The sequence below is a fragment of the Schistocerca americana genome, chromosome 3 (assembly GCF_021461395.2).
Source record: "Schistocerca americana isolate TAMUIC-IGC-003095 chromosome 3, iqSchAmer2.1, whole genome shotgun sequence".
NCBI lineage: Eukaryota > Metazoa > Arthropoda > Insecta > Orthoptera > Acrididae > Schistocerca > Schistocerca americana.
Genome location: NC_060121.1, coordinates 877054244 through 877076677, shown reverse-complemented (window position 1 = coordinate 877076677; position 22434 = coordinate 877054244). Strand labels below are relative to the sequence as shown.

At 42.3% G+C, this 22434-nt stretch overlaps 1 protein-coding gene across 1 annotated transcript in view; it reads left to right on the top strand.

The window, feature by feature from the left end:
* The first annotated feature begins 8375 nt into the window (after positions 1 to 8375).
* The window catches only part of LOC124605157 (25S rRNA (cytosine-C(5))-methyltransferase nop2), a 145851-nt gene continuing 131792 nt past the window's right edge, over positions 8376 to 22434 (top strand). Inside the window, exons 1-2 of the mRNA XM_047136639.1 lie at positions 8376 to 8595; positions 8669 to 8809. Of these exons, the coding sequence (XP_046992595.1) occupies positions 8499 to 8595; positions 8669 to 8809 (238 nt within the window). The 5' untranslated portion in view covers positions 8376 to 8498. The remainder of the gene's footprint in view (positions 8596 to 8668; positions 8810 to 22434) is intronic.

Sequence of the window (22434 nt, the reverse complement as noted above, 5' to 3'; positions counted from 1 at the left end):
GGCGCTAGTAGTAAATTATTATGACTGGTATGAACTCCAGGGTAATAAATATAAATATTCTTAAATACTAAATGATTTCGGTGAAAAGGTGGTAGGGGAACGCCCCCACTCTTGGTGATACGAGCGTAGCTAGAGGTAGCTGGAGACACAGGGACGGAACAATGGATTGGCCTGGGGAGTGTTGACGTGACAGGACGTGCGTAACTGTGCTCACGCAAAAGTGATTGTGCAACAGCGAAGAGGCGAATACCGTCGCCGTTTGTGGAGTGGAACGCGACGAATGGTTGTCGAAGCCGTCTCTATGCCACTGGGGCTGATTGTAAGAGTTCCTGCGCCCAGATTTTATGGCGGACGTGCAGTAGCTTATACGAGTGCTACAGCTCGTAGTTCCAGCCGCCATTAAGGGCATGAGGCGTGAAGAGCTGCGTTAGCCACCTGCATCTCACCACCAGCACCGACACGTCTACCCAAGGCAAGACTGCTTGCAATTGTTAAGTCGAACTTTGTATACATGTAAAAGGAGAATACCAGTTATCTTTTATTCAAGTGCAGAGGACAGAATATAGTAATGAGTAAAATTACGAGGCATGTTGTTCATTGTAAAGTGTAGTAACCTCAAACATAGTGTAGTGAAATCAGACTGAGGCCACCATCGCCTCTTTCATTTACAATTCTTTTGGTTGTAGAATACTTTAGCGTATAAGAATGTTGAAAGGAGCAATGGGCGCACCAGAATCAGTCGCCTATTTATAGTTACTTAAATTTTTCTGAGTAACCTTTCAAGTAAAGTCACTTAACTAATTCTATAGCAATTGTCCAAAGAGTAATATCCAAAATCATTAAATAAGTTGAAGGATAGAATTTTGTTAACCTAAGTTGCATAAATTGTCTTGGTGGTAATTACCAAACCAACTCACAGAAATTGAGAGAGTATTTGCTTTGTAGAATCACCTAGAATGATCAGAAATAGTAATATTCAGAATTAAGAGTAAAATTCAACTCAAGCCGTTTCACTTTGAAACGAGCCAAAAAATTGATTTATTCTTTTGCTCCTTCAGAGCTGGCGACCGTAGTTATAAGTATTTTCAGGAGGATTCGACGGTAAGTCTGCTGCTCTCGTCGTGCTGATAGGATTATCCACTGCTGCTAGCAGTGGTGATTGGATACATAAGCTCACTACCAAGTTAAGTGGGTCAGGTAGGCAGTGTTACCGTGTGAACTGTAGGGCACTGTAGGCCGTGGATCGAACCCGTTCAATCATCACAGCTCTTTGGGAAATAGTCCGGTTAGGAGTGTACTAATCCAATAGGTAAAAACTGGCGAGTAACGGTCAAAAATGTATACGCAAGTGAATTTAGCAAGGCCCATGTAGCACCTAGTTAATGTGGTGTAATGGCGAGGGTAGGAGTGGAGTAAAAGTGAGCTGAGCTTGTGGCAGCTGTGCTGTCTTCAAAGATTAATAACGTGAATTCACTACTACCTCTTACCATTAGGGCTGAGCTATTTACGGTTAAAATACGTAGCAGTAAGCGCAAAGGCGTGACAGCTACAAGTCCGTATTGGCTTTATACATACGGAAGTAGGAAGCGGGTCATTCCGTCAGTGGAGGGGTTAAAACAACTGAGTCAGTTGAGAACATACCCCATTTACTGATGGAAAGATTCGGCGGTTCGGTCGCAAGCCACACTCGCTCGATGGCCTGGCACAACGGCACCGCCCAATTTACGCACCAGCTTCGCCACCCACGATAACACCCTGAAGCCATCAGTATCTTCTGGACTGCCTTCGCATCATCGACCGTTTTCAGAGAGTACAGCATGCACATGACGAACATCGTCTCCAACATGAAAACGATGCTATCGTTCATAGAATCCACGAAGGAAGAATTCCACATCACATGGCGTCATTTCTACTTGTTATGTCGACCACTTCGGGTCAGTTCCGATATCCCCTCTGCCCCTCTGCACCGAATCGACCCTGAAGCTCTTCTACGATCTGTAGATACCCTTACAGCGCCATCTTCATCAACTGACACAAAGACCAGTACTGTGCTCTCCAGCATACCTCCTCTAATGTGCCCTTTCCTGCAAAACATATCTGTGCGATGTGCCATTAAAAACGGAATGCTTCATAAGAGTTTCACTATGCTCAGTTCCCTGGTACATCACAGACGGCATCAGTTATGGCTGGGTTTACTCTGGGTCACTAAGGCAGCAATAGACTCACTCCTTCATCTGCCATTGTACGGCTGTTCCTGGACTTCATCCATCAAACTGGATGCCGGAAAAGGTGGATCTATCAAGTTGTGTGCTGACTATAGAGTTCTCCATACTTGCACTATACTGAACAACAATCCAGTTCCAAACATTCAGGATTTCACTCATTATCTGGCTAACGCATCTGTGTTTAATGTGCAAGATATTATACCTGTAAATCTCTATGTGCCTACACAATATTAAAAGAGCGGCTATTACACCTTTCGGTTTGTTGAGAACGCTGTTCAAACACTTTATTGATATCATATTATTCAAGTTTCCGCTCTGATACACGTAACTCGATGAAATCCTAATTTTCTCACTAGGTGATGACTCCCATAACTCCCATGATTCCCAATGATCAAATAAGAGAACTGCCAACTTCGATAAAAGGAAGTCATTTACCTCAGTCATGTAATAAACGCCTCTAGCATTTGGCCTACATCACAGCATACAAAGACCATTCAACAACTACCGGCACTGCTGGACGACCAAGAAATACACCGGTTTTTAAGCATGGTAAATTTTTATGGAAGGCACCTTCCACAGGCAACTAGCTTTCAGCCGCCATTCACTCAAGCCCTCACCAGCAAGAACGTTACGGGGAAATGTACACTCACATGCATGTAAGAGGCGCAATCCTCTTTTGAGTGCATTAAAGATTGCCTCGACTGAGCCACTACCTTGGTACACTAGCTAGTTAACTCCAAGCTCATCATAACTGCTGATGTGAGCGATTTCACTATTGGCACTGTCTTGTAACAAGGGGTGCAGATGACCAACAGCACAAGCTCTCGCCTTCGTCATGCAAGTGGTCAGTGTACGACTGAAAGCTACTAGCAGTTTATGAAGAATTATGTTACTTCTGGCAAGACATTAAACGACCACCTCTGATCAGTTACATGCACCACAGACCACTCTTGATAGAGTTTTGGATAAAACTCGCCAATGGACCCTCTCCCCTTATGGTTTCGGCGCTTGGATTATGTTGCACAGTTCATCACCAACATACGTTATCTGAACAGTGCAGAAAACGTCATGGCAGTTTACTCCTCATGTATCAACGCCCTGTCATCCTACTTTGACTACAAACAGTTCGCTGAAGTGCAATAGCAAGATGAGCGGTTACAGGCTCTTCTCCATGACCCCACCACGAAGTTACAGATCAAACTTTGGCCTACCCCTGATGTGATCCATCCAATCCTCTGTGATTTTTGCAAAAATGGTCACATCCTCTTGTTCCTCAAGCATTCTGCCATGCCATTTTCAACCAGTTACATAACTTAGTACATCCTGGTGTACATGCAACTAACCGCCTCGTGATGGGCCATTTAGTATGACTTAACGTGAAGGACTGCAAATTTTGGACTTGTGCATATGTCCCATGCCATACAGCAACGTTTCACGACATGCTCAGCCTCATGCACCTCAGTCTCAGGGGACCACTCCCCATTTCTAATAGCTATCGGTGCTATCAGTGATGGACCATGTCACTCATGGGTAGAAGCTGTACTACTTAAAAATATAATGGTAAAGTCCGCCATTATAGTCTTCGAAATATGGATTTCGTGCTTTGGCTATTCCAAGTCCATCGCAACCAACCAAGGTCATCAGTTCGAATCAGTCCTCTACCTTGAGCTGTAGAATATGGTTGGCACTTGCAAATTCAGAACGACAGCTTATCACCCATGGAACAAAGGGTTCATCAAGTGGTGGCAATGCACCAAAAAGATTGTTCTCATATGCATCTGTGGACTCTGGACAGAGGAATTGCCATGGGTGCTTCTGGGAGTCGGTATGGACCACAAACTCTATCTTGGTGTCTCACTTCCTGAAATTCTATATGGTGAAGTGCTATCCCTGCTGGCAGACTTTATGCTGCAAGAATCTTCAATTATGACTTCAGACCTGCCACACCTGGACTGACAAGTAAGTGACATATCGTTCACGTCTGTGTACATCTCCCTCTTCCACAATTGGTGCTGACAATTTTTCTAAACAAGGCACTGAAAGAATGTGAATTTTTTATCTTTGGTTTTACGTGATGACACAGTACGTCCAGCTTTATAGCCCTCATATTTGGTCCTCACAAGATACTTATGAGGGACGATCGTACCTTCAATATATTATTAAATGGGAAACCTATGACATTGTCCGTTAACCATCCCAAGTCAGCGTGGACACTGAAAGAAGCTTTACCGGACTGTACTCCCCATACTTCTTCTTCCGACAACTCTCCCATGACTGTTGACATACATCCAGCTTCCGAGTTGTGAGTTGACGTCCATGACTTCCTCTCCAAAGACCGCAACATCAAGTTGATTGACAACGACCTCCTCAGTGAGGGGCAGCACTCAGGTTAGCAGATCACAAACAGCTCAATTGTCCATCACTTTCACAAAACAATGAAGTTACCACGTGACACTTATACTGCCGCTCTCACCTTCCGTTTTTACACTGACTGTATCCCCTCTGTCATATCCCCATGCATGCTGTCCCGTGACCAAACTTCGTCACCACCGTCTGCTCCGGTGACGTCCCACCGCACTTCCAACCTGTGACAGCAGCAATCAGTCACACTTTGGCCACACCCACCATGTGCTAGTGTGCTTCCATGATTATCACCTGTACATGATGCAGTGTACATCTTTTCCAGTATTGACTTTGCAACTGATGACAACACATCCTCCGCATCCACACGGCACATGGATGACCACTCCATCTCCAAGTTGCCTCAACGCTTCTGCACTCTGTGCATCTTCGCCCACAGTGCTACTTGCTATGGCGGCGAGGGGAGGGAGGATTTCTGTGGGAACTCTGTGACAACAAAGAACCTTTTTGGTGGCCGACCAACGCCGCATGCGCGATATATGACCAGCAGTTCACTTAATGGGCTCAGAGTGTGGAGTTGTATCTCGCTTGTAAAGCTCTTGTGGAAATAAAAACTATGCTATATCGGATTTGGTTAGTATTATTATACATCCCACGTGCCATCCACCTAGTGTAGCACTACAGGTTCAGATATCCTAGTTGAATGATGTCATGGAACTCAAATGAGAAAGCATCGATAGAAATCTGAACAACGAAATTGAAGGTAGCACAACAAAACATTTGACAAACTTACAAGAAGACATCTCTCAAAGGTAACACCAAATTCTAGCACTGCTGCTTCGTTGTTCAACCTGAAACAACATAGACAAGCGAAACACTATTCAAGTTGAAGACCAAAACAACGAGAGTTACATAAAAGAAGGCAGACGGACTCCAAGGCTTCTGTGACAAGCTAAGCTGTGACTTCCACACTTCCTCCATAGGGTTGAGGGTCTGCACTGCACAGCAGAGGCAGCTATCCAAGTAGCTGACAGTGTGTGTGAGGTGCACACAAGAGTTTTTTTAGATTAGGCAAACTAGACAAGAAACGACAGTGTCATACCTCAGTGAGGAACTTCAAACTAACTCAGGACAGGAGTATGTAGAGGAACTATGTCTCAAGTTTAAAAAAATAGTTGACCAAGCACTGAAGTGATGTTTACCCAGTAGAACATTTCATAATGGGAAAGATCCATCATGGTATACAGTCATTGTTAAGAAACTACCAAAGAAACAGAGACTATTACATAATAGGTATAAAATAAAGTATAGGTTTATAAATAGATAGGTGCTGAATGAAGGGCATTTAGTAGTCTCGAGACCAATGTGTCAAGCCTTGTGTGGCTACAATAGCAGAATATTGCCAAATGATCTTTCCAAAAAGCCAAAGAAATTCTGGTCATATGTAAAGACTGTTAGAGGCACCAAAACTAGTGTCCAGTCTTTCATGGACGAGAATGGAAATGAAGTTGAGAGTAACAAAGCAAAAGCAGAAAGGCTTTTCGAGTGTTACTTAACAACAAAAGACCCAGAAGTATTGCCACAAATTAATTCCCAAATCATTGAAAAAGTTTGTCAGATAGGTATTAATGTCAGTGGGGTTGAGAAACAGCTGAAAACTAAACTAAGCCCCAGTGGCCAATGGAATCCCTATCAAATTCTATACCCAGTTTAAAGCTGAGTTAGCCCCTCTGTTAGCTATAATCATTATAGATCCCTCAAATAAAAAACTGAGCCCAGTAGCTGGAAGAAAGCATAAGTCACACATGTGTACAAGAATGGTAGGAGAAGTGATCCACAAAACTATCGTCCAATGTCCTTGACATTTCAGTGAGTATCTCGAACAGAACGACCTCCTCCATGCCAATCAGAATGGATTTTGAAAACGTAGATCATGTGAAACACAGCTCGCACATTTTTCAGTTGACATCTTTAAACCCATACATCAAGGCAGTTAGGTAGGTTCAGTTTTCTCGACCTACAATTGTTACCAAAAGTATGATCATACAGAGTATGAGGCGAAGTATGTGATGGGATTGAAGATTACTTAGTACGGACGACGTGGTATGTTATCTTGCATGGAGAGTCACTGACAGATGTAAAAGAAACTTTGGGAGTACCCCAGGGAAGCAACTTGGTTCCATTGCGGTTCATGTTGTACATTAATGATCTTACAGACAGTATTGATAGTAACTACAGGCTTTTCGCAAATTTTCAAAAATGTAAAATTGTGAACTTCACAAAAATATAATATCTTATTAATAATTAGTGGGTCACAGCTAGAATCTGTAAACTCATACATAAGGAAATGATGTCGAAAGATCACATCAGCTCATCTGTGGGTAAAGCAAGTAGCAGACATCGGTTTATTGGTAGAATACTAGGGAAATGCAATCAGTCTACAAAGGAGAACGCTTACATATCTCTCATGTGCCCTATCCTAGAATATTGCTCAAGTGTGAGGGACCAATACTGAATAAGACTACCTGGGGATATTGAATATATATAGAGAAGTGCAGCACAAGTGGTCACAGCTTTGTTTGACATGCGGAATAGTTCACTGACATGTTGGAAGAACTGAACTGGCAGACTCTCTAAGATAGACAAAAAGTATACCAAGAAACTTTAATGACAGTGTTTCAAGAACTGGCTTTAAGTGAGGAATCTTGGAATATACTACAACACACTACATATACCTCCTATAGGGATCGTGAGGATAAGACCAGATAAATTACAGCATGCACAGAGGCATTTAAACAATCACTTTTGGCCTGCTCCATACATGAATGGAATGGGGAAAAATCCTAACAACCAATACAGTGGGACGCACCCTCTGCCATGCATTTTACAGTGGTTTGCAGAGAATAGATGTAGATCTGGATGTGCATGTAGAGGAATCAGAACAATAATCAACAAGACTCACCAACCAAATGGACAATGGAGATCAGGAAAGTGAATTAGTAAGAGATAGGCCTACAATGCGACAAAGGATTGCCTTTGCTGCCCTATATCAAGATAACCAGAAACTAGGTTATTGTTAACACCTGTTCAACTACTTTTGCAAATATAAAACCAAAAATAAATGGTTCAGAAATGTCCATGATGATTCAGAAGAGTTAAGACTAGCATTGCAACAAATTGAAAACGGAGAAAAAAGACGACATTGAGAACAGAGACGTAAGATGTAAACTAAAAGAAACTAAAACATTTCAATAGAAACCGTGCACCAGAACTGACGAAGAAACTGCAGCTAGGTCTCAAGAATGTAAAAGTTTTAGTAGCAGAAGAGGAAGCTGAAAAACCAAATATACACTTGAAAAATTACAGAATGTTTATGGACTGATTCAGATGCTATAATGTTAGTGAAAAGTGTGTAAAAATATAGAGCAGATTCTCTGGCAACAGCTGGTCTAAGTGCTGGGCGATGGTGGGAGAGAGTGCATGACGCTAATATATTAAACGGTTTTTAACTATCTCTGAATGTTATGTTTGCCAGTATGGCATCGAATTAGTAGAGTGTCTCTACAGGCCAGTTGGGTTGTGTTGGAGTGATGCATGAATGTTTGTTCCCTATGGATACGGGATTTAATGTCTAGTCCTTTGGTTTATGTGTTTATTTATAAATAATGGGTGCAGTATCTTCGCATAGTGACATGTTTGTTTAATCATAGCATGGTTTGTTTACAAGGTGGTTAAAATAATCTCCTTGGTTTGTTTACACTCTGACGAGAGTGATGTCTGCAGACATGCGGAAGATCATTGGTACTTGGTAGAAAGTGTTGTGCTCGTGGTGGCTGTGTTTGTTGTGTAGTTGAGGTTATGACGTGTTTTACGCGTGTGCCCACAAACCATTGTATCTTTTAGTAACAAAATATGGGAAGGAAAGCCCACTTTGTTGGGGATGGTCGACAAAAGAAAGGCCCGGGGCGGAAGGCAAGGAAACAAAAGGATCCTGTGATACCGGGGTTAAGTAAGTTATTAATGCAAAGTTAGAATATTGATATTATTAAAATTGTGTTGTTGATATTTACATATTTTGCTAGGAAACGACGGTATCTATAAGCCACTCAGCCACAGACAAAAGCAACGGGCCATAAAAAGAGCTCATAAACTCTCCGATTTGGCTGAGAAGCGCAAAACAGCCGACGTTAAACAGAAGAACGCCGCCACGAAAGTTAAAGATGGTGAGTCCTCCACTTCCGGCATTAACGCTTAATTGTTGTCTGTAGTTCTCACCCCCCCCCCCCCCCCTCATTTCTCCTAAATGCTTCAAATTCTTCGCGTCTACATAGTACGTACATACTCTGCATACCATCGTGAAGTGCATGGCAGAGGGTATATGTCTTTGTACCAGTTGTTATGGTTTCAGTCCATGCCATTTACGTATGGCGCGCGGGACGAATGATTGTTTAAATGCCTCTGTACGTTCTTATATTACTTTAAACTCGCCCACGCGATCCCAATGTGAGTGAAATGTAGCGGATTGTAGTATATTGATAGAGATATTTATACCAGTATCTTGAAACTTTGTTAATAAATTTTTTCGCGATAGTTTACGCGAATCTCCAAGAATCTGCTAGTTCAGTTTCTTCAGCATCACTGTAACACTCTCAAACAGGTCAAACAAGCCTGTAACCATCCAAGAATGCTGCCCTTCTCTATATACGTTAAATAACCCCTGTTAGTCCTGTTTCGCTTGGGTCCCAGACACTTGTGCAATATTCAAGAAAGTGTCGCATGAGTGATTTGTAAGCAGTCTCCTTTGTAGATGATTGCGCTTCGCCAGTATTGTACCATATACTGAAGTGTTCCAACTTCTTTACGAACAACTGAGCCTATGTGATCATTCCATTTCATATCCCTACAAAAGTTACACTCAGGTATTTTTACAATTTGGCTGATTCCAACTATGACTCATTGATATTACAATCATAGGATACAACTTTTTTTGTTGTGTGAGATGTAGTTTTATATTTCTGAACATTTAAAGCCAGTTGCCAATCTGTGCACCACTTTGAAATCATATTAAGATCCGACTGAATACTTAGGCTTCTTCTTTCAAACTGTACTTTGTTAGGGATAACTGCAGCATTTGAAGAAAAGTCTGAGGTTGCTATTAATATTGTCCACAACATCATTAATGTACAACATGAACAGATAGGGTCCCAACACACGTCTCTGGGGGACTCCCGAAGTTACTTCTACAGTTAGCGATGACTCTTAATCCAACATTAAGTGTGGTGCACTCCCTAACAAAAAGTCTTTAATACAGTCACAAATTTCATTTTATACCCAATATGATTAAACTTTTGACAATAACTGTAGGCTCCTCAGTTTTTTTATCCAGCACAATGCTGTAGGTGAATTACTCTTTTTCACAATGAGGAGGCAACGATACATCATAATACCTATCAGCCTTCCCATCTGTAATGTACAAAGTGTACACTAAAATTAACTTAGATTGGATAGAAATGAAATTGGATTTTAATCAGACAATGGAAAAAGGTGACTAGAAATGGGTATGCTGCAGTGAACCATTTGCAAGTCATGAAAGAAATTATAGAGTATAAATTATGAAATGTTTTAGAAGACATTGATTCTAAGAAAGCTGTCGACTCAGTAATAGTGAGATCTCTACTGACAGTCCTTCAGAAACAAGGCATTGGTGTTAGTGACTGAAGAACATACATTTTTAATGGGGTCGACCGAAGTGTCCGATCCCACCCGTCGGCTTTGACCCGTGACGTAAGGCTGTTGTGGTGTGTGATGTCACGACGGCGTGGAATTTAGTTTGTGAGAGTGGCGTGTTTGTAGGTGTCATTTTGATGTGATCGGTGGTGCTCTCTGGTGGTGGTTTAGTTTGCGAGTGTGGCGTTGTGTGTGAATTTTGGTAATTTGCTTTTTTTATGTCTTTGGTAGGTATGCATATGACTGACAGGGTCAACAGTTTTCGGTTGTCGACTATGATGGGGACAGTGCATTGTCTCCAAAAAATTTCTTCAACTATTCGGATTTTTGGATGAAGTCATGAAGGCTTACTTAAAGTCCCAGCATCTCGGACCATGGATGGCTGTATGGAGATGATGTAAGGATAACAGGTCAAGGGAAGTGCTTCAGGCTCTGTCTCAGGCTGATACTGATCTTCAGCCTGACATGGCTGCTTGTCCTGTTCCAGAGGTTGCCCCTCAGTCTGCAAGATCCGGGCGGTTGCAGCGGGTGGGCTTACTGGTAGTTGTGAGCTCCAACGTCAGGCGCGAAATGGGGCCCCTTAGGGATATGGCAGCAAGAGGGGGGAAGAAAACCAATGTGCACTCCGTGTGCATACTGGGGGGAGTCATTCCAGATGTGGAAAGGGTCCTTCCGGATGCCGTGAAGGGTACAGGGTGCACCCATCTGCAGGTGGTCGCTCATGTCGGCACCAATGATGTGTGTCGCTATGGATCCGAGGAAATCCTCTCTGGCTTCTGGCGGCTATCTGATTTGGTGAAGACTGCCAGTCTCGCTAGCGGGATGAAAGCAGAGCTCACCATCTGCAGCATCGTCGACAGGACTGACTGCGGACCTTTGGTACAGAGCCGAGTGGAGGGTCTGAATCAGAGGCTGAGACGGTTCTGCGACCGTGTGGGCTGCAGATTCCTCAACTTGCGCCATAGGGTGGTGGGGTTTCGGGTTCCGCTGGATAGGTCAGGAGTCCACTACACGCAACAAGCGGCTACACGGGTAGCAGGGGTTGTGTGGCGTGGGTTGGGCGGTTTTTTAGGTTAGATGGTCTTGGGCAAGTACAGAAAGGGCAACAGCCTCAACGGGTGCAGGGCAAAGTCAGGACATGCGGGGACCAAGCAGCAATCGGTATTGTAATTGTAAACTGTCGAAGCTGCATTGGTAAAGTACCGGAACTTCAAGCGCTGATAGAAAGCACCGAAGCCGAAATCGTTATAGGTACAGAAAGCTGGTTGAAGCCAGAGATAAATTCTGCCAAAATTTTTACAAAGGTACAGACGGTGTTTAGAAAGGATAGATTGCATGCAACCGGTGGTGGAGCGTTCGTCGCTGTTAGTAGTAGTTTATCCTGTAGTGAAATAGAAGTGGATAGTTCCTGTGAATTATTATGGGTGGAGGTTACACTCAACAACCGAGCTAGGTTAATAATTGGCTCCTTTTACCGACCTCCTGACTCAGCAGCATTAGTGGCAGAACAACTGAGAGAAAATTTGGAATACATTTCACATAAATTTTCTCAGCATGTTATAGTCTTAGGTGGAGATTTCAATTTACCAGATATAGACTGGGACACTCAGATGTTTAGGATGGGTGGTAGGGACAGAGCGTCGAGTGACATTATACTGAGTGCACTATCCGAAAATTACCTCGAGCAATTAAACAGAGAACCGACTCGTGGAGATAACATCTTGGACCTACTGATAACAAACAGACCCGAACTTTTCGACTCTGTATGTACAGAACAGGGAATCAGTGATCATAAGGCCGTTGCAGCATCCCTGAATATGGAAGTTAGTGGGAATATAAAAAAAGGGAGGAAGGTTTATCTGTTTAGCAAGAGTAATAGAAGGCAGATTTCAGACTACCTAACAGATCAAAGCGAAAATTTCTGTTCCGACACTGACAATGTTGAGTGTTTATGGAAAAAGTTCAAGGCAATCGTAAAATGTTTTTTAGACAGGTACGTGCCGAGTAAAACTGTGAGGGACGGGAAAAACCCACCGTGGTACAACAACAAAGTTCGGAAACTACTGCGAAAGCAAAGAGAGCTTCACTCTAAGTTTAAACGCAGCCAAAACCTCTCAGACAAACAGAAGCTAAACAATGTCAAAGTTAGCGTAAGGAGGGCTATGCGTGAAGCGTTCAGTGAATTCGAAAGTAAAATTCTATGTACCGACTTGACAGAAAATCCTAGAAAGTTCTGGTCTTACGTTAAATCAGTAAGTGGCTCGAAACAGCATATCCAGATGATGATGGCATTGAAACAGAGGATGACACGTGTAAAGCTGAAATACTAAACACCTTTTTCTAAACCTGTTTCACAGAGGAAGACCGCACTGCAGTTCCTTCTCTAAATCCTCGCACAAACGAAAAAATGGCTGACATCGAAATAAGTGTCCAAGGAATAGAAAAGCAACTGGAATCACTCAACAGAGGAAAGTCCACTGGACCTGACGGGATACCAATTCGATTCTACACAGAGTACGCGAAAGAACTTGCCCCCCTTCTAACAGCCATGTACCGCAAGTCTCTAGAGGAACGGAGGGTTCCAAATGATTGGAAAAGAGCACAGGTAGTCCCAGTCTTCAAGAAGGGTCTCTGAGCAGATGCGCAAAACTATAGCCCTATATCTCTGATGTCGATCTGTTGTAGAATTTTAGAACATGTTTTTTGCTCGAGTATCATGTCGTTTTTGGAAACCCAGAATCTACTATGTAGGAATCAACATGGATTCCGGAAACAGCGATCGTGTGAGACCCAACTCACTTTATTTGTTCATGAGACCCAGAAAATATTAGATACAGGCTCACAGGTAGATGCTATTTTTCTTAACTTCCGGAAGGCGTTCAATACAGTTCCGCACTGTCGCCTGATAAACAAAGTAAGAGCCTACGGAATATCAGACCAGCTGTGTGGCTGGATTGAAGAGTTTTTAGCAAACAGAACACAGCATGTTGTTATCAATGGAGAGACGTCTACAGACGTTAAAGTAACCTCTTGCATGCCACAGGGGAGTGTTATGGGACCATTGCTTTTCACAATATATATAAATGACCTAGTAGATAGTGTCAGAAGTCCCATGCGGCTTTTCGCGGATGATGCTGTAGTATACAGAGAAATTGCAGCATTAGAAAATTGTAGCGAAATGCAGGAAGATCTGCGGTGGATAGGCACTTGGTGCAGGGAGTGGCAACTGACCGTTAACATAGACAAATGTAATGTATTGCGAATACATAGAAAGAAGGATCCTTTATTGTATGATTATATGATAGCGGAACAAACACTGGTAGCAGTTACTTCTGTAAAATATCTGGGAGTATGCGTGCGGAACGATTTGAAGTGGAATGATCATATAAAATTATTTGTTGGTAATGCGGGTACCAGGTTGAGATTCATTGGGAGAGTGCTTAGAAAATGTAGTCCATCAACAAAGGAGGTGGCTTACAAAACACTCGTTCGACCTATACTTGAGTATTGCACATCAGTGTGGGATCCGTACCAGATCGGGTTGACAGAGGAGATAGAGAAGATCCAAAAAAGAGCGGCACGTTTCGTCACAGGGTTATTTGGTAACCGTAATAGCGTTACGGAGATGTTTAACAAACTCAAGTGGCAGACTCTGCAAGAGAGGCGCTCTGCATCGCGGTGTAGCTTGCTCGCCAGGTTTCGAGAGGGTGCGTTTCTGGATGAGGTATCGAATATATTGCTTCCCCCTACTTATACCTCGTGAGGAGATCACGAATGTAAAATTAGAGAGAGGTTAGAGCGCGCACGGAGGCTTTCAGACAGTCGTTCTTCCCGCGAACCATATGTGACTGGAACAGGAAAGGGAGGTAATGACAGTGGCACGTAAAGTGCCCTCTGCCACACACCGTTGGGTGGCTTGCGGAGTATAAATGTAGATGTAGATCCCAATGTGAATGTTGGTATTGGTATCGGGAGATGTTTTTGACCTATATAGGTCAAGGGAAGTGTTAGGCCCTAATTTATGGGATTGGGAGCTGCTGTTGAGCTATATAGGTCAAGGGAAGTGTCTGATTCCAGATGATATTGTGTTTAGTGGTATTTGGGGAGTTTTGTGATGTCGGTTTTTTTCGTGGTTTTGCGAGTTTTTGTGTGGGGGTGGGTGTCTAAATTTGTTTGTATTTAGTTTGTCCCCACCCGAAAAACCCCTATTTCCCATGCTTGGCCCATTAGTGTCATTAGGCTTTTTGTGGAACGTGTGTGTGTTTGTTTTTCGATGTATTTTCGTCCTCATAATGTGTACGTAACGACTTTATATGCACCATATTGGAATCGTGGTTTATGTTCGTTTCCGCAATATTTGTGACGTCATGGGTCAAAGCAGATGGGCGGGATCGGACGCTTCCGTATTTCCTATTAATGCTGTAGATTCCTTTACAGGATAGAGAAAAATTGAGAATTGAAAGAAGAATTAGGTAGAGAGATTAGATACCACAAAAACTATCTCTATCAGTCCTAGAGGGAGATTTTTGTTTTTTAAACTTCAGAAATGAAGAATTTGTGGCAAAAGAATGTATGTGAACCATGTTCATTTTACCAAAGACATGTTAGTACTGTTTGCCTCTAGTGCAGATATCAAGCAAGGTGGCGCAGTGGTAAGCACTCGGGACTTGCATTCGGGAGAATGACGGTTCAAATCCATGTCTGGTCATCCTTATTTAGGTTTTCCGTGATTTCCCTAAATCGCTTCGGACAAATGCCCGGATGGATTATTTGAAAGGGCATGGCCGATTTCCTTCCCCATCCTTCCCTAATCCCAGCTTGTACATTGTCTCTAATGACCTCATTGTCAAAGGGCTGTGAAACACTAATTTCCTCTAAAATAATTTCTGGGAATTCAGTCAGGTGACACTTTCAGCGACCGCTGAAAGTGTCACCTGGCTGAATTCCCGGAAGTTATTTCAAAGTTGTATACGCCAGGAGAAACTCAGGTCTCACTGATTTCCTCCTCCTCCTCCTCCTCCTCCTCCTCTAGTGCAGATAAGCTTCCACAGCAAATCAGTAAAAAAAATGGAAAATCCAGGATGGAATGTAACAATATTATTAGAAGTTGCCACTCACCATATAGCAGAGATGTTGAGTCGCAGATAGGCACAACAAAAAGATTTTCACACTTAAAGCTTTCGGCCATTGGCCTTTGTCAACAAGATACACACACATGTGCACACACGCATTCACACAAATGCAACTCTCACACACACGGGTGCAGTCGTGTGTGCGTGCGCATGCGCGCATGTCTGTGTGCATGTGTGTGTGTGTGCATATGTGTGTCTATTGTTGACAAAGGCCATTGGCCAAAAGTTTTAAGTGTGAAAATCTTTTTGTTGTGCCTATCTGCGATTCTAGCATCTCCGCTATATGGTGAGTGGCAACTTACCTTCTCATTATATTGTAATATAACGAATAAGTTATGTACTGAAATGAAGTAATATAAATTAACTGTGAACTCTTGGAACCAGTTGATGAATTATTTTGTTTATAGCAGTTGAAACCATTACCCGGATGGACTGAAAATTAGAAGAGTTATGGAGGGCTTTAGGTAAATTATAAGGCTTTCAAAACTAAAATTCCAGTCTGTCTGAAAAGTAATTTTTACAAGCGTTGTGTATTACCAGTTTCGATTCATGGCAGTGACACATGGACATAAACTGTGAAAACCACCCCATATCTGAGGGCTGTTCGGTGCACACTGGAGAGATGCCTGATGAAAATTTGGAGGAGACACAGTTAAAACAGGTTGTTTGCTTATTCCCAACATATGTTCTGTATGCAGTTTATAAATTGGCAATTCAACTGAAGGATTCTGGAAGCAAAATATTACTTATTCCCAACGTATGTTCTGTATGCAATTTATAAATTGGCAATTCAACTGAAGGATTCTGGAAGCAAAATAATGTGCCAAATCATTTACTGTCACACCTTGAGTGCAGCCACGCAAAATATGGAAAACATATGTAATGGTAATTAAAAGAGACCTATTATTGCAATATTTGCCCACTTAGGTCATGTCACGTCAGACTTTAGACTTGACAGTAAACCAAGCTAATAGGGGGGGGGGGGGGGCGAAATTACCTTTTGGTATGATCTTTATAGAAACCTAGTCAGACATGGAAGTCAGCATCACCACCATTGCAAATAGACAGATGCTTCCCCTTTCATTTGCCCCTATACTGTAATCCTTACGTTTTGCATTCACTGAGGCAGATCATTTGAGGGAAATTCAGCTCACTGAGGAATTATTGTTTGCTGTCCACAATGTTTCTGATACTACTCGACAGAGCAGCAAGTAACGTTTTGTAATTGTAATCTTATGACTATACGTGTACTTCAAATATGAAACTTTCTGGCATATAAAAACTGTGTGCCCTGTTGAACTGTGGTTCAAACTCTTGCCCTGGTCCTTCAGGGGCACTTCCCTTACTGATTGAGCTATCCTTGCAGGCTTCATGCACTTCTTTGTAGTGTCACTCTGCCAGTAACTCATCCTCCCTTTCAAACTCCTCAGGGCTAAAAGTCTAGAATAGGGTCAGTGCCGTACTTGTGTGTTTCGTGCAGGAATGTTGTTAGCACTTGCCGTGAGGTATAATTGGAACAGAACATGTGACATCTGTTTGTGTTATGCAGCCTGTGACAGAGCAGCAGGCAGACAACTTGTTTTGAACTAATACATTCGAAAGAAAGGGTGAGGTATTGCTGTAAATGATTATTATAAATTTAATCAGTCCTGGTTTGAGTTGCAGTTGTATAAACTGTGCTAGTATATGCAAACCAAGGACAGTATCACAACCCATGATTTACTCGAAAAATCAATCAAATATTTATCTGCTCTGTGTTGCTATGCAATTGATCTGCTCAAGCACACTGAGTAAGTTTATCAGTGTTTTTTTAATTAAATTATGGGGGAGGGAGGTGGATCAGTGTATTGAATGTACAGCTCTTATTAATGAACGTTGACCCACTTACCTTCTCCCATGATTGAATTAAAAAACATTGATCCACCTGCTCTAAGTGATGGCTTTTGCTGCACTTTCTGATGATTCCACCTGCACAAACCTTTGACTCTTTTATAAGAGTCATTCCACCGCCACATTTCATACGTTTACGTGTGTGCAGTTAATGCATGAGACAGGTACCAATGGATTATGTTGCCATGCAAAACTGAATCAGTTAAATCAGTCCACTTTGTTGCACTCACTGGCATAATCACAAAATATTGACTAATACACCGAAAAACAGCAAACAAGACAATTGTTTCAATTTCGGGATTAGAAATATGTTGCCTCTTTTCTCGCCTCTCATTGATTATGTCAAAGAATCATACCACTGGCTACTCAAAAGTGACACATTGCCGACCTCTGAGCAGTAGATAAGCAAGCACCGCCATGACTGCTGCTGGTCCTTATCTAGACTTTAGCCCTTCGCAGGAGCTGTTCTCTGTACATTGCTGGGATAGCACATTCATTCATTCATTTAGTCATGTATCATGTTCTGCATACCCCTCAGTAAGGAGAACCCTCAGGTATTTACAATGAGGCAGTTGAAATATTAACAGGCAGAAGCAGCCACTAGAGGGAACTTCTGTAAAGTATACCGACAACAAGCTGTGGAAAATATTAATCTACTCGTACTGAAAATACTGGGAATTGACTGCTAGATGACACCTTCTCCCTTCATCTACGAGGTGTGGCTAGAAAAAAACCGGACTAGTACTGGTGAAACAATAAAACGAATGCAATAAGGCTGAAAGTCGCGTGGCCTGTCACGTGACTCTCGCTCCGCCTACTGCTCGAGTTTCATCTGCCTCCTGCACTCAGTCTGCCCATGGCGTCTGTTTTAAGTAGTTGACGTTTTGTCTGTGCGTCGGAAAATGTTGAGTGTACAGAAAGAACAGTGTGTTAACATCAAATTTTGTTTCAAACTAGGAAAATATGCACGTGAAACGTTTGTAATGTTACAACAAGTGTACGGCGATGATTGTTTATCGCGAACACAAGTGTTTGAGTGGTTTAAACGATTTAAAGATGACCGCGAAGACACCAGTGATGACACTCGCACTGGCAGACCATTGTCAGCAAAAACTGATGCAAACATTGAAAAAATCAGTAAACTTGTTCGACAAGATCGCCGTTTAACAATCAGAGCAGTGTCAGGAGTTGACAAGGAAAGTGTTAGGCAGATTCTTCATGAAAGTTTCAACATGAACAAAGTGTGTTCAAAAATGGTTCCAAAGTGTCTCACAATTGAACAGAAGGAACGCCGAAGAATGATTTGTTCTGACATCCTGGAAAACATTGAAAGTGATCCCACCTTCTTACAAAATGTTATTACTTGCGATGAATCGTGGTTTTTTACTTACGATCCCAAAACTAAACGCCAATCGATGCATTGGAAAACTCCTGGTTCTCCACGACAAAAAAAAGCACGAATGTCAAAATCGAAATTCAAGGCGATGATGATTGTTTTTTTTTGACATCAAAGGGATTGTGCACATTGATTGGGTACCAGAGGGACAAACAGTGAATCAGCATTACTACATTAGCGTCCTGGCTACCCTACGTGAGCGAGTACGGAGAAAACGGAACGATTTGTGGAGAAAAAAGTCATGGATCCTTCACCAAGACAATCCCCCAGCTCACAGTGCGTTGTCAGTGAAGACGTTTTTGGCAAAACACAACATTCCCATCTTAGATCATCCACCCTACTCACCTGATTTGGCCCCCTGTGACTTTTTTCTTTTCCCTAAAGTCAAGTCAGCTTTGAAAGGAACTAGATTTGAGACTGTTGAAGCAGTAAAAGAAAAAGCGACGGAAGTAATGTATGGACTTACCGAAAATGATCTGCAGCATTGCTATGAACAGTGGAAAATTCGTATGGAGCGGTGTAGAGACCGAGGAGGAGAGTACATTGAAGGAGATAACATGAAATTGTAAATAAATGTTTTTTCCAGCATCAGTCCGGTTTTTTTCTAGCCGCACCTCGTATACAACAGGTGAGCCTCTCTCGACGTGGGGTTATGTGACCTGGCCCTCATTTCTGATATTCCCAACACATCCATCTTTCTTCCCTGAGGAAGGGAGTAACAGTACATCCTACCAGGAGCAAGAATAGCTTTCTTTTCTACTTTTAAATGTGGCTATCAGTAGTACTCTGAATTCTGTCTCCTGAAGATAATTAGTAGCCAGCCTTTCTGTCTTCTCGCTATTGGAACACTATACTACATGAGGAAAGTTATGAACCTGATTAATATGAAAATTGTTGCTATCTGCAATTTCCATCCAGTTGATCTTGTAAATTAAGTGGTTGACTAACAAGCTACTCTTTTACATTCCTTTTGAATGTCCCTGAACTTCCAGCCTGATGTCTGAACTTACAACTTCTTGTAAACTTTTGCACCAGAATATAAAATTTCGTTCTTTACCTTTGATAGCAATATGGAATTTATTTTCACTTCTAGTGTTACATACGTGAATTTCACTGTTTTTCCAAAGCTGTTTCATGGAGGAAGACCGCACTGCAATTCCTTCTCTAAATCCTCGCCCAAACGAAAAAATGACTGACATCGAAATAAGTGTCCAAGGAATAGAAAAGCAACTGAAATCACTCAACAGAGGATAGTCCAATGGACCTGACGGGATACCAATTCGATTCTACACAGAGTACGCGAAAGAACTTGCCACCCCCCCCCCCCCCCCCCCCCCCCTTTCTAACACCTGTTGTACCGCAAGTCTCTAGAGGAATGGAAGGTTCCAAATGATTGGAAAAGAGCACAGGTAGTCCCAGTTTTCCAGAAGGGTCGTCGAGCAGATGCGCAAAACTATAGGCCTATATCTCTGACATAGATCTGTTGTAGAATTTTAGAACATGTTTTTTGCTCGCGTATCATGTTATTTCTGGAAACCCATAATCTACTCTGTAGGAATCAACATGGATTCCAGAAACAGCGATCGTGTGAGACCCAACTTGCTTTATTTGTCATGAGACCCAGAAAATATTAGATACAGGCTCCCAGGTAGATGCCATTTTCCTTGACTACCGGAAGGTGTTCGATACAGTTCCACACTGTCGCCTGATAAACAAAGTAAGAGCCTATGGAATATCAGACCAGCTGGCTGGCTTGAAGAGATTCTAGCAAACAGAACACAGCATATTGTTCTCAATGGAGAGACGTCTACAAACGTTAAAGTAACCTCTGGCGTACCACATGGGAGTATTATGGGACCACTGCTTTTCACGATATGTATAAATGACCTAGTAGATAGTGTCGGAAGTTCCATGCGACTTATCGCGGATGATGCTGTAGTATACAGAGAAGTTGCAGCATTAGAAAATTGCAGCGAAATGCCGGAAGATCTGCAGCGGATAGGCACTTGGTGCGGGGAGTAACAACTGACCCTTAACTTAGACAAATGTAATGTATTGCGAATACATAGAAAGAAGGATCCTTTATTGTATGATTATATGATAGCGGAACACACACTGGTAGCAGTTACTTCTGTAAAGTATCTGGGAGTATGCGTACGGAACGATTTGAAGTGGAATGATCATATAAAATTAATTGTTGGTAAGGCGGGTGCCAGGTTGAGATTCATTGGGAGAGTCCTTAGAAAATGTAGTCCATCAGCAAAGGAGGTGGCTTACAAACCACTCGTTCGACCTATACTTGAGTATTGCTCATCAGTGTGGGATCCGTACCAGGTCGGGTTGACAGAGGAGATAGAGAAGATCCAAAGAAGAGCGGCGTGTTTCATCACAGGGTTATTTGGTAAGCGTGATAGCGTTACGGAGATGTTTAGCACACTCAAGTGGCAGTCTCTTCAAGAGAGCCACTCTGCATCGCGGTATAGCTTGCTGTCCTAGTTTCGAGAGGATGCGTTTCTGGATGAGGTGTCGAACATATTGCTTCCCCCTACTTATACCTCCCGAGGAGATCACGAATGTAAAATTAGAGAGATTCGAGCGCGCACAGACGCTTTCCGGCAGTCGTTCTTCCCGCGAACCATACGCGAGTGGAACAGGAAAGGGAGGTAATGACAGTGGCATGTAAAGTGCCCTCTGCCACACACTGTTGGGTGGCTTGCAGAGTATAAATGTAGATGTAGATGAGTGAGTAAATGTAATGGCATGTGAGTGCAAGAAATCCGGAATCCCTGAAGAGACTTCCACAAGACATTCACCTATCAACTTGACCTTGTATTTGGTAGAATAAATAATTGACCTTATGTGCATTGCCCCAGATTATTCTATATGGAATTATGGTAGCAACCTCATCTGCAGGTCAACACAGTGGGAGAGTTTTCTAAGTGTGAAGCAGGCAGAACTGTGCTTTTTGGTGTACATATCAGTCTTAGTTTGTTATCTGTGTAGATGCCTTGGAATTTCAGATATGGTGTTTCATTTTGTATGAGTTAATATTAGTAATTTATTCATCTAAGTTTCATGATGCAGTTAGGATTTGTGAACTTTAAAAGAAAGGAAGAGATCTCCCAATATACGACTTGAAGTTGCTTGCTGATGTCCATCTCTATGTGCAGTCTGTCAGGAACTGCTGTACAGATTTTTATCCTGTTTCGACTAATAGATACACTGATTCACAAGGAGGACTTTTGTATGTGATTTATAAATATTTCATACAAATTTTCTGAATTATGATGAACTGAAGTTACAATGTGAAAATGATACCATTGCGAACAGCCACAACAACTTGAGAGACCAGCAGTGCCTCAGGAATGTAGCGAGTGTGATCTAATTCACATCTGGTGTGTCGTTCTAGTGCTAGAATGTGTGGCTCGAACCAGAAAGGTTGTGGGATCGAATCAAGGCCGGGTCGATTTTTTTCACTGTGCTTTTTAACTTAGCATTCACCTGTGTGATGTAGGGATAGACATTTTGATATATGGCAACAATTTCAGACTGCCAGTTTCTGCTTCCCTCATGTTAACAATCACAGTTTGCACTCTTAATTCACCGCAAATTCTGTGAACAATAGGCAGTGAGTTACTTAACATAGAAGTGTCACAATAAATATGTTGTTGTTGTTGTTGTTGTTGTTGTGGTGGTGGTGGTC